This window comes from Hyperolius riggenbachi, chromosome 3, assembly GCF_040937935.1.
Source record: "Hyperolius riggenbachi isolate aHypRig1 chromosome 3, aHypRig1.pri, whole genome shotgun sequence".
NCBI classification, from domain to species: domain Eukaryota; kingdom Metazoa; phylum Chordata; class Amphibia; order Anura; family Hyperoliidae; genus Hyperolius; species Hyperolius riggenbachi.
In genome coordinates, this window is record NC_090648.1 from 61,871,926 (window position 1) to 61,884,657 (window position 12,732).

General features: G+C 47.9%; 1 protein-coding gene across 3 annotated transcripts in view; it reads left to right on the forward strand.

The window, feature by feature from the left end:
* Positions 1–12,732, forward strand: part of IL27RA (interleukin 27 receptor subunit alpha) — an 86,097-nt gene that overhangs the window by 41,337 nt on the left and 32,028 nt on the right. For all 3 annotated transcript variants that reach the window (XM_068274186.1, XM_068274188.1, XM_068274187.1), the window contains 4 exons: positions 1,334–1,490; positions 9,308–9,375; positions 9,962–10,151; positions 10,235–10,423. In XM_068274186.1, the coding sequence (XP_068130287.1) occupies positions 1,334–1,490; positions 9,308–9,375; positions 9,962–10,151; positions 10,235–10,423 (604 nt within the window). The remainder of the gene's footprint in view (positions 1–1,333; positions 1,491–9,307; positions 9,376–9,961; positions 10,152–10,234; positions 10,424–12,732) is intronic.

Here is a 12,732-nt window from a genome sequence, read left to right on the forward strand (position 1 = left end):
CACGCAGCGTCACGCATGCGTGGAAGTATATTTTTTCAATACACTTCTGTGCAACTCGAATTTCGGCCACAGGAAGTGACACTGCACATTGCTGTTGTAATCCCCAAAGGCTATTTTTAGCGCTGCGTTGTGATGCGTTCGTCGCACCACACTGCTTTATTAAGGCCGGTTAGACGTGTGAAACTTGCCTCAAATATTCCTTCAAAACATACCTGTTCAGACAAGCCTATAATCTGCTATAAGCAGCAGTGGAGACTCCCTGCCTCATCCGCTAACTTCTGTGTCTCCTTTCCTAATGTCTCCACCAGGGATGATCACAGACATACACATTTTTCAGAGTTGATGCAAATGTATGCATTTTTTTATGCACATATATGCAGCTTGAAAATTGACCAATCAATTTAAACCTAGTTTTAAATTAATTGGTCCATTTTCAAACTGCATACATTAGCATAAAAATTTGCATAATCTCAGAAAAATTTGCATCTCATTGATCATCCCTAGTCTCCACCCCACCACCCTCTAGATCAGGGGTGTCGAACTCAAATACAAAGTGGGTCAAAATTGAACACTGGGATCTAGTCAAGGGTAAACCTTAATGTCTACTGACCACCTTCCTCCCTTATAAAGTTCCCTGGTGTCTAGTAGTCCTCCTCCCTCCCCTAAACAGTTCCCTGGTGTCTAGTGGTCCTTCCTACCCTATACAGTTCCCTGGTGTCTAGTGGTCCTTCCTACCCTATACAGTTCCCTGGTGTCTAGTGGTCCTTCCTACACTATACAGTTCCCTGGTGTCTAGTGGTCCTTCCTACCCTATACAGTTCCCTGGTGTTTAGTGCATCCATGGTGAAGGGGCATCTTGTGGATTATGCCCCCTTTGTACCTCATGCCCCCTTGTACCTCTTGTGTCTCCCTGTGTCCTCCTCTGTCCCCCTTGTGTCCTCCTCTGTGTCCCTGGTGTGCTCCTGTGTCCCCCTCTATGCCCCTTTGTGTCCCTCTCTATGCCCCTTTGTGTCCTCTGTTTGACCACTATGTCCTCCTCGGCACAGTACAGGGAGTCCCCAACATTGCGGCAGGTTGGAGGTTTGTATTGGCAGGCGTTCACAAGTCAGGAACTCCCTGCGTTTGGACTATAAGACGCACTGACTTTCCCCCTCAACTTTTGGGGGAGATAAAGTGAGTCTTATAGTCCAAAAATACAGTATGCTCCCCAGTATTTGTTTTGTACCATGCACAGGGCTATGGAAGACATTGACCCTATATAAATAGATAATAATAATGAATGCTGTACCCAGAATGTTGATCTGTTTGTAAGGTACCTCTCTCCCACACTCAGGTGGAACACGGCGCCTGGGAACCCAGTTGTTACAAGCTGCGTGATGGGAAGCCGTACACTGATTATGAGTTCCAGATCCGTTATGCTCCCAACGAGCAGGATGCCAGTATTGGGTGCCAGTGGAGCAACATTTATGTGTTCACCAGTCCGGAAGCAGGTAAGAGTACCTGGCCACCCCTGGAGACTATACAAATTGCACAGGGTGGACACTTTACACTTGGTGGGGCAGGTAGGCAGGCGGTGTGGCTAAACTAATTATGCATAGATTTCATGCTGAAATCTATAGGGAATTGGCCTGCAGTTTATGGGCAAGCAACAGATCTCTGTCTGATCAGATTCGATCATAAAGAGACCTGTGTCATGGTCGATCTGCCCATACATCGCTAGATTTATGAGCACCTTAAAGGGAACCTGAGATAAAAGGAGTCTTAGGTTTTATACTTACCTGGGACTTCCTACAGCCACATTGAGCTCGCTCAGTTACTCGCCGTCTCCCCGGGCTGCTCCTGTCCCCCGCTGGACGGCCTGGTATTCTCGCGCTTTGTTGTGCATGCACAGCCCGAGCCATGTGTGCTCCCGCATCGTGTTTCCCTGGACAGGACCATTCTACGCCTGCGCAGTAGTAGCTGGGCAGGTGCAGAATGCTCCCTGCAACGTGAGCGCTACTGGGGCATGTGCACTGCCATGCTGCGCATGCACAAAAAAGTTCAAATTGGCCAGAGTTCCGGGCCGTTCAGTGGGGGACCGGAGCGGCCCGGGGAGACGGCGAGGTATCGAGCCGCCTCACGAGGGCTGTAGGGAGCCCCAGGTAAGTATGAAACCTGAGGCCTTTTTTGTCTCAGGTACACTTTAAAATGATGTTCTCAGAAGACAGGAAAGTTCTTTCCCATACAGAAGGCTCATTGGTTCCTCTTTCTCCACCACAAGAATCCTGGTGCTCACCACCACAACCCAGCTGTGTACTCAGCGTTGTCCATCTCTGTGAAGAAATACTCCAGTGAGGCTGACAAGAGGAGGAAGTGCAAAATCATGAAGAGATAGGGCTCGATTCACCAAGCGGTGCAAAGTGTTAGCACCGTGGTGAAAAGGCCCTTATCACGCCTAAACTCAGTTTAGGCATGATAAGAAGGGCTTCGCGCGAAGTTACGCGCGTAGGCGCGTAAGTGCGCGCGCAGCACCCGACGCTTCGCGCGAAGCTCCCATTAAACCCTATGGGACTTTGTGCGCGCTCTCACGCGCGTACGCGCGAACGCGCTTACACGCGGTAACTTCGCGCGAAGAGCAGGAAAAAGCGGTGATAACTCAGTGGTGAAAAGGTCATCACGCCTAAAGTCCTTTAGGCGTGATAACTGAGTTATCACCGCTTGGTGAATCGAGGCCATAGAGTTCAAGTAGAGTGCTAACGAGAATAGACAAATGAAGTAATGAAAATGAAACCAGATTTACTTCCACTTCAATTGTGCAGTCCTGCCACATGGCCGAAAATGAGGAAGTACATTTTTTTCCCTGAGTGCAGTGGCTTATTTTCCCACAACTCAATACTGTCTTCACTCCGTCTTCCTAGCCAGAGCATAACAGGAACCAACAACTCACAACCGTCCAGATAATCTTGTTCAGCAATACAAGTAGAACAGTGCCATCTGTATGAACACCACAGTGTTGTTTCATGTATTCATGTGTTTACAATGCATGTCCTAAGATTCCTGTACGAAAACCGTAAGAACTTTTTGAACGCACGCACACACACACACACACACACACACACACACACACACACACACACAACACATGTGCTATATTTTTTTATTTTTTCCACAGTGCCCTCCTTTGTATATGTAAAAGGATGTGTAAAATATATGTGCGTTGCCCCTGCTGTATAAATCAAATATCTATCACAATAGTTTCCATGCTGGCTGCTGTGTGTCTGTATGTCCTTCCGTTCTGCACATGCCCCCTCATTCCCCATCCTGCTCTGACTGGTCACAGTACTGTGTCCATCTGCCCTGCACACGCCCCCTTGTGCCCTGCTGTGATTGCCTGTGATGCTGATTGGATGGTGAGCGCGACATCCAGAGAGATGACGCACACACTCCTGCCTCACGCAGTTTAGCATGCACCACCAGCTAGTAAAAAAAATAACAAATCAATAATACTAGAGCAATTGGTACTGAATATGTTCCACTTCTGCAGTACTTCTCCTCTGGCAGGGTTATGCTCAGGGCAGCTGGCCCCCGTCCTCACCTCCATCTATGCCAAATCTTCTGGGTAGGCAATGCTTCAAGAAGTCCACTATCATCCCTGTCCTAAAAAAACCCAAGGTGTCTCAGACCTTAATAATTTCAGGCCAGGTGCCCTCACATCTGTCATCATGAAGACGTTTGAAAGAGTGGTCCTGTCCCTTCTCAAGCACTCCTTACTGGATCGCCTGGACCCGTTCCACTGAGATCCATTGACAACCCCATCAATATCTGCCTGGAGTTCATTACTGACCACCTAGATAGACCAGATATGTACGCAAGGATTCTTCTTGTGGACTTTAGCTCGGCCCATCTGTACCATATGCTGGACAATCTCGCACAGCTAGATGACCATCCCACTCTCCGTCTGTGGATCACAGACTTTCTCACGAACAGGTCACAAGTTGTTAAGGTGGGAGACATCTCCTCTAGACCAAGAATAACCAACACTGGAGCCCCACAAGGCTGCATCTTATCACCGATCCTGTTCTCCCTCTACACAAATAATTCCATTTCCACAACAGCCACTGTTAAAGTCATCAAATTTGCTGACAAAGTACCATTGTTGGCCTTGTAAGTAAGAACCATGAGCAGGCCTATTGTCAGGCGGTTGACAGAATGTGCCACTGGTGTAGGAAGAACAAGAACAAGATTCCTTAACAAATCCAAAACCATTGAGATGGTCATTGACTTCAGAAAGCATGCCACTAATCAGAATCAGAATCATTTATTTCGCCAAGCATGACTGGGTCATGCCCGGAATTAGATTTGGCACGTACATAACTCAGAAGAAAAGCAAGACAATAGATAATAGCACAATAAGACAATAGATAATAGCACAATAAGACAATAGATAATAGCACAATAAGACAGTAACACTAACAGACCGTGGACACTAGACAGCAGGCGCGTCGCTAGCGCTATTCGATCGTGGCACGTGCCACGAACCTGGCCTTAGGGTGCCCCTGATCTATGAAATGGGGTGCCCAGCAGAAGTGCCCCGAATGTATGGGCACAAGACCACAAGTTATCAGCAAACGCGGCCGCCGTTCGCTCACATACGGCGGCCGCATACATTTCTGGCTCCCGACATCAAACTCAAAAACTGACAGCATGCGCTGCCTTAATCCGCCCCCCTGCCGCCTCCTGCTCCAATCAGAAGCGGAGGAGCACCTGGCAGGGGGCGTGGAGTTGCATTGAACGGCAGGGGGCTGGAGCCGTGGAGCGTGAGTAGCTCCGCCCCCTGCACAGCGTGTGACCCAGGCCACCAGGCGAGCACATGGCGTCATATTGGCTGCGCCGTCCGCACCCGGCAAAACTTTAGCCTGCCGCCAGATCCTCAGGCACACCAGCCACAGACTGCTGCCTCCACCACCACCGTCTGGCCTCGCCGCCTCACCACCGCTCGACCAGCGCCCCCCACAGTGCCTCTCTCAGGCAGGTTTGGACTGGTGACTGTGCCACTGCCTGCCAGAGTGACTGACTCAGTCAGTACACCCCCGTCCCTCTCCCTGGCCTACCACTGCCAGATGCCCCAGACCACCTCGTGGACACTGACTGGTCCTGGACAAGGAAGGAAGCAAGCAAGGTGCCACTGCCTGCAGCCAGATGCCACCCACCAGGCAGCCTGCAGCCAAGAGCATTCACACAGTAAGTGGCACCCTGGCCCAGCAATTGCAAGTGGCGGGGGTTTGGTGGGTGAGGGGGTGAGGAGAGTGCAGCACTGTCTGCAGCCAGAGCCAGCTAGCCACACACAGCCAGCCAGCCTGCAGCCAGCAGTAGCCACTAGCCAGGTGGGGGGCTGGGGTGGAGGAGGGGAGAGAGTGCAGCCAGAGCCAGCTAGCCACACAGCCAGCCAGCCCAGTAGTAGCCACAAGCCAGGTGGGGGTTTGGGGTGGAGGAGGGGAGAGCGTGCAGGCAGAGCCAGCTAGCCACACAGCCAGCCAGCCAGCCTGCAGCCAGCCCAGTAGTAGTAGCAGCCACTAACCAAACAGCACCTGGGACTGGCTGGGCCTGTGTGCTGTGCTTTCTCTGTGTACTTATCTCTGCTACCTCCAAAATGTGCAGTATGAGCTGTTTTCTGTGCCTGCACTGATGGTAAACTAGCTGCAGTGTGTGCTGATCTCTGCTACCTCCAGTATGTACAATACAAGCTATTACTATGTGCCTGTACTGATAGTAAACTAGCTGCAGTGTGTGCTGATCTCTGCTACCCCCAGTATGTACAGTATAAGCTGTTACTCTGTGCCTGTACTGATAGTAAACCAGCTGCAGTGTTTGCTGATCTCTGCTACCCCCAGTATGTACAGTATAAGCTGTTACTCTGTGCCTGTACTGATAGTAAACTAGCTGCAGTGTGTGCTGATCTCGGATGCCTTCAGTATGTACTATATAAACTGTTACTCTGCCTGTACTGATAGTAAACTGGCTAAAGTGTGTGCTTCTCTCTGCTACCTCCAGTATATACAGTATAAGCTGTTACTCCGTACCTGTACTGATAGTAAACTAGCTGCAGTGTGTGCTGATCTCTGCTACCTCCAGTATAAGCTGTTACTCTGTGCCTGTACTGATAGTAAACTAGCTGCAGTGTGCTGATCTCTGCTGCCTACAGTATGTACAGTATACGCTGTTCTCTAGTGCCTGCACTGTGTGCTGATCTACCTCCAGTGTGTACAGTGTAAAGTGTTACTCTGTGCCTTTACTGCTTGTAAACCAGCTGTATTGTATGCTAATCCCTGCTACCTTCAGTATGTACAGTATTAGCTGTAAAGCCTGGTACACACATACAATTTTGATTAGCCAATTTTAGCTCTGTTCATAAAATTCATTGTTTGTTGGCCTACTTACTACATGGGGGTGGTAAAATTGGTCAGTGATTGACCAATCAAAATTGTATGTGTGTATACATCTTTAATCTATGCCTATACTGATTGCCTATGCCTATGCCTATACTGAGCTCCATCCAATATTTCGATGGGCAGGCCCGTTGTCTGTAGCTTACACTGCTGCTAAGTTCATGTACATTTGGCCCCACCCATGACCACGCCCACTCACAGAATGGCCACACCCATTTTTTGCCGTGGCGCGCGCAGCGCGCCGCATGTATGCCCCACCTGGTGCCCCCAGGTGCCACCGATCTTCAAGGACCCTAGGAACGCCCCTGCTAGACAGCAAAAGAGGTGGTGACATAGTAGATACAGTATAGTTTCCTAGCTTCAGTTCTCTTCAGTTGCAGTTCAGGGGGACCCTGGTGGATTGGGGGTACGTGACTGTAGTTTAGGAGGAGTTTAAGAGGTTGACAGCGGAGGGGAAGAAGGAGTTCCTGTGCCTTTCGGTCTTGGTGGCAATGACCCGAAACCTCCGGCCTGATGGAAGCCTGCTAAAGTAGCGGTGGCCTGGGTGAGATGGATCGCTTGTGATCCTCAGCGCTCTAGAGTGCAGCCTTGTGACGTATCCAGTCCCGATCCATATTGCAGGCACGGAAGTCAAAACAGTATCCAATGTTCACCTCCTGGGCACAACCATTTTGGATGACCTTAGCTGGTAGGCCAACACTATCTCAACTCAGAAGATCCAGAGGGTCATCAGATCAGCGTAGAGGATAATTGGGCAACCCGTTCCCCCAGTAGACCTCACTCACGACACTAGACTGCACTCCAGAGCAATGCGGATTGCCAACAATCCTTCACACCCAGGCCATTGTTCCTTCAGTTGACTCCCATCAGGCCAGAGGACTTCAAGGCATAGGAATACTTTTTTTCTGTTCAGCTGTAAAACTCTTTAACTCCTTCCTGGGCTCCCACCGCTATGCACTCACACACACACACCCTTTTCCCCCTTTGGCTGCAGCCACTGCTGTGGACCATGGCGCTGCTCTGAAAGAAATCCTAACCAAGAATTGAACTTCATCCCGATCAGTAGCCGATACCCCCTTTTACATGAGAAATGTATTCCTTTTCACAGACGGATCATCAGGGGGCTCTGTATGGCTGATATTGTGGTGAAACCCCTCCCACAGGAAATTGTGAGGACCGTGGTACTCCTAGCAGTTTTCTGTCTGTGAACCTTGCTGCATTGTGGGAAATAGCTGTTTACAGCTGTTACCAACTGCCAAAAAAGCAAGCAGCATCTCCTTCCACTGACATCACCTGCCAGCAGTAAAAATGTCACCATGTGATATATATCAGAATGTAAATCAGTGAGAGGAAAGCTTTTACAATGGGCAAACACTGACTAAATCATTTATACATATAGTACAAATGAAGCACTTTTTTATTACACTATTTTCACTGGAGTTCCTCTTTAATATTATTGTTGCTTTTTAACATCTGTTACTGCTTTTGTTTATCTGCTACCTGTCAATCTGCTAACACGTTGTATGCCCTGCTGTTGCCAAAAACTACTCCAGGCACAGACCCAGTCCTGCTTAGCGAATAAAATCTGATACTGTACACAATCTCCTTTCTATACATTCCACTGCTGTCCTCAATTTCTTGTCCTCTCCCCCCCCTGTTCTATTATGTCCTCTGTCTCAACTCCAAATCCTGTTTTTCATATTTTTGTCCCATTATAATCTCATGTTTTCACCTATCTCTTCCCTCTTCTGAGGTTTGTCTCAGTACCTCCTGTCCTCTCGGCTCACCATCATTGCTCTGCTTCTCTCCCATTCTTGCTTATGGGCATTGGCATCTTCTAATTATGTTTTATTCTCAACTTTTTTTATTTTTCACCATAACTCTCTTTTCTATGGACGAGGAACCAAAGGTCACAATACAACCAAAAAAAGGTGCTCATCAACATTAAATGGAACCTGAAATAAAAAAAAAAAAACCTGTCCCTTGGGGGATACTGAACTTGGGAGGGGGAAGCGTCTGGATCCTAGAGAGGCTTCCCTGGTCTTCTTCCGCCTCCCTGTTCCAACACTGGGACCCACGAAAGTCTCTATGTCGACACTTCTAGGCACTTGCGCATGCGGGGCTAGCTCCATCCTGCTCGGCTCTTTTTGGCAATAGCCAGGCTGCAGAGCGGGGCTGAGGCAGAGGCGAGAGAGGCTCCAGCCTCAGGGCACAGTGTAGGAGAGGGCGCACGGCTCACTCAGCTATCATCCCCCTGTTGTGTTTGAAGCAGAGAGAAATAAGAACAGGGGATACATGGCAGGGACTGCAAGCCAGATAACTAGAGATTAAGGTGTTGGGGGCCCTGGGGCGCCTCTTAGTCTCATAGCAATCAGTGTGTGACAGCTGGGGTGGGAGGGATGGAGGGGCGCACTTTGGTGTCTCAGCCTTGGGTGCTGGAAGACCTTGTCCCAGCTCTGCCAGGCTGCATTGGGCCTGTGCTACCATGCAGGCATGAGCCGGCTACGTCTGTGCAACAGCAGGGACCCAATCGGGCTCGGCTATTTCAGCCATGGTCTGAGCGGGATGGTGGTAGTGCGCATGCGCACAGATGCTCTACTTTGGGGGTCCCAGTTCTGAAACGGCTGCGTTTCCTTATCTGGATTGGCATGCGGGTAAAAAGCAAATTTGCGTTAATGAACACTGGTCTGATCACATTCCACCCTGCAACTATGTATTGGTCAGAGACTTATCTATGCAAGTCCTATGGGAGGAAAGCGCTTTACAAATGATGTTGTTTAACTCTATTAAGTTGTAGCTAAATGTTGTAGAACTTCTGTAAACACTTGGAAAATCACTTGTATTGTTACTGATGTTTCTGCACAATGTTTGCTCTCTCTTAGCTCCTATTGGGACTCTGGATTTATGGAGACAAGTGGACAAGGAGAACGCTCTGCTTGTAGAGTGGAAGGTAAGGCTGTCTGAGGGTGAGGGTAAATAATTTATAAATTAATATAGTAAAAAAAAAAAATAAAGCAATTTGATTAATCACATTATTTTGACTTCCTTCTGAAAGTGAAACTTAAGTGAAAACAAAGTAAAGAGATAAACAATTGTATATATCCTCCTATTCCTAAAAATGACTTGTAGATGTCCCAAAGTTTTATGTTATGTTTAAAAACTTAAAAAAGTAGATTTATTGGTTTGTCTCAACTGAATGTAACAGTCTGTCGCTGTGTCTCGGAGTGCTCAATTAAATGAACTATTGACCTTTTCATCTATCCTCTCCTGGCAGAGAATTGAGCTTCCTAGAGCAAAGTGTTTTATGCCTGTAATTCCTTATCTGTAAGTCCCTCTGGGTCCCGACTGGAGAAAAACTCAGTCAGTCAGTTGCATAGCTGAATATTAACTCTTTCAGGCAGAGACAGAAGAAAAGCAACACAGCATTTTTATTTGTGCGCTATGCACTGTACATGTCTATCTTATCCTGTCACATGTCACTTGATGTTCCCTTTAATAGATGTGTTTATTATTAGCTGTTCCTGTTGTGTTTGCAGCCTTTGAGCCGTGACTCTGCCAGGGGAAAGGTCCTCAGTTACAATGTGACCTATGTCCATAAAGGACCTCAAACCACTCAGGTGCCATGTTGTCATGTAACACTGCCTGCCATGTCGACAAATGTGTCCGTCAGGGCTGAGAACTCAAAGGGACTTGGACCCGCCAGCTGCCTGCCCACCTCATGTTCAGGTAATCCACCATAGTCTAGTGACATGTGATATCGGATGTCCTTATACCAATCTAACAGGTGTGGCTTTACCACACCCTTACAGGGGCTGCAGGCAGAGGTGGACCCGGAGGCAGAGCTTGGAGTAACTCCACAGGAAATATCACAGTCTGGTGGGCAGAGCCAGTGAAGACAGGACCCCCTCTGGACTACGTGGTGGAGTGGAAAGAAGAGGGCAGCCCAGCCATGAAGTGGACCAGAAGTCAGACAGAAAATCAGGAACTGGTACTTCCAGGTTAGAGGCAAGAGGAGGTTTACTGCTTCCAGGTCCCCCATTTTCCCCTGCTTTGCCAATGCCTGTATGAATCTCGGTCATGCCAATAAAGCTATCTTTGATTTGATATTGCCAGCTTGCATGCAAGCTTGGAAATGAGCCAATCATAATAATCAGGAAGTGCATTTGATTGGCCCAGATTCAAGCTGCATAATGTCTGCATTAATTATGCATTTTCCTTTTATGACCTTTTTCCACTGGTGTCAGCTTGTGTCTCCGAGATGGACGCCAGTATTTGATCGAATGCGAAAACGCATCTAAATCCCTCTAGCCTTGCAATGCATGGCCATAGGGATCCGCATGCTGTCAGAAGTATCAACAGAATTATTACCTAAACTGCAGCACAGTGAAACAACCACAAGATGTCACTGTGTGTAAAATGTGATGAGGATCTCTATGGCATTATTTTCTGTATTTACTCTATGTTCCTCCCTGCATGTCTGTCTTCAGTAAAGAGTTACAACTTGTTATTCTGGGTGCCTATCTGTACGTGTATTGTGTATCTGTTCCATCACATGCATCATTTTTTTATCCTGCCTACCAGCCGTTTTTTTTTCCGGCACACAAAGTCAGAGGCAGCCGATTGATTTCCATAGGCTGAATTTCCCTGTCCAAATTCACATTAATGCTGCGATTTGCCCCGAGTAGAAACGAGCCCTGAGAAATTGCTGCATCCCTTTTTCTGACTTTTACAATTTGTGCAACAAAGAAATATCTGACGTGTGTTGTTATTATTTGAAGCGCAGGTAAAGCTATTCAGCAGGGACACAGACAGCCGTTACAAGAAAATGTCAGCAAGTCCTAAACCTTCTTCCTTCTGATGGAGCAGAGTGTTCTTTACACGTAGATAGGCATCTGGTATAACAAGTTAGAACTCTTTACTGAAGAAAACATGCAGAGAAAAATCATACACCACCATCAGGAAATGCAGCTTACTTAGAACAGAGAGGAACACAGAGAATACAGGAAATCACAATACTGTAGAGATCTTCACATCATTCTACAGACAGTGACATCTTGTGGCTGCTTTACTATGCTGCAGTTGAAAGTAATTCTGTTGATACTGCCAACACCATTTCTATTCAGATCTAAAAACACTATAATTTTGGCTGCAGTACCACGTTTAACCTCCCTGGCGTTCTGATTAATTGCGGCGCACGGCCGCGGGAGGGTTTTTTATAGTTATTTTTTTTTTAACATGTAGCTAGCCTAGCACTAGCTACATGCTTTCCTCCTCCCTTCGCTTTCCCACCCACCCCTCCGATCACCGCCGGCGCAAATACCCAACAGGAAATCCCATTCTGAACAGGATTTACTGTATGGGTTTTCCCCGTCGCCATGGCGACAATCGGAATGACGTCAGGGGAAGTCCTGATCCACCCTATAGCGCAGCCTGGTCGGTAATTGGCCAGGCTGCGCAAGGGGTCTGCGGGGGGGCCCTCTTTCGTGGCGAGTAGCAGTGGATCGGCGGTGATCGGGAAAACACGCAGCTAGCAAAGTGCTAGCTGCGTGTTTGGAAAAAAAAATTATGCAAATTGGCCCATCAGGGCCTGAGCAATCCACCGCGGCATTACTGGACGAGCTGAGCTCGTCCGTAACGCTCAGGTGGTTGAAAACTCAACCCCCCAGTTACACATATGTAAAGACGACAGAAACAGGGACAGAAGACTAGATGTCTGTCTACTTATATTGTAACATGCTTTGGTCACGCATACATTTGAAATCGGCGCGGGAGACTTGGGCGCAGAATACAGCCGGTATATGGCTGATCTTGCGTCCCGGCCGTGTTAATTACTATTCCCCCTCCAGGCTGCCATGGATACTGGGGAATGATATAATTCGGCTTCCAGCAATTGCTGGAGGCCAAATTATTGTGTTTTAAAAGCAACTTCAGCTCAGTCTTCTGACGGCGCTGACGTTACTCACTGAGCACCGCTATAGCTGTAATTCCTACTACAGTCTATAGTGGCGCCGGCTGCGCCCAAATCTAGCAGCGCTGAAAACCACTGCTCCGTTGGTCACATGCAATCTCTGACTTAAAATTAAAGGATTTATCCAGATGGCTAAACATGAAAGCTTGATGAAGATAAAAACGTTTTCATTCACTCCAGGAAACATTTTGGCCAATAGTATCATATAAGCCTGCTCACCACGCCAAGATAGACTGGTGCTAGTCATCCGTATAGTCTGTGTAGTGGTGGATGTATTGGGGGTTTAACAACATAGGCACCTTAAACTGCAGTATAGTAAAACAACCACAAGATGTCACT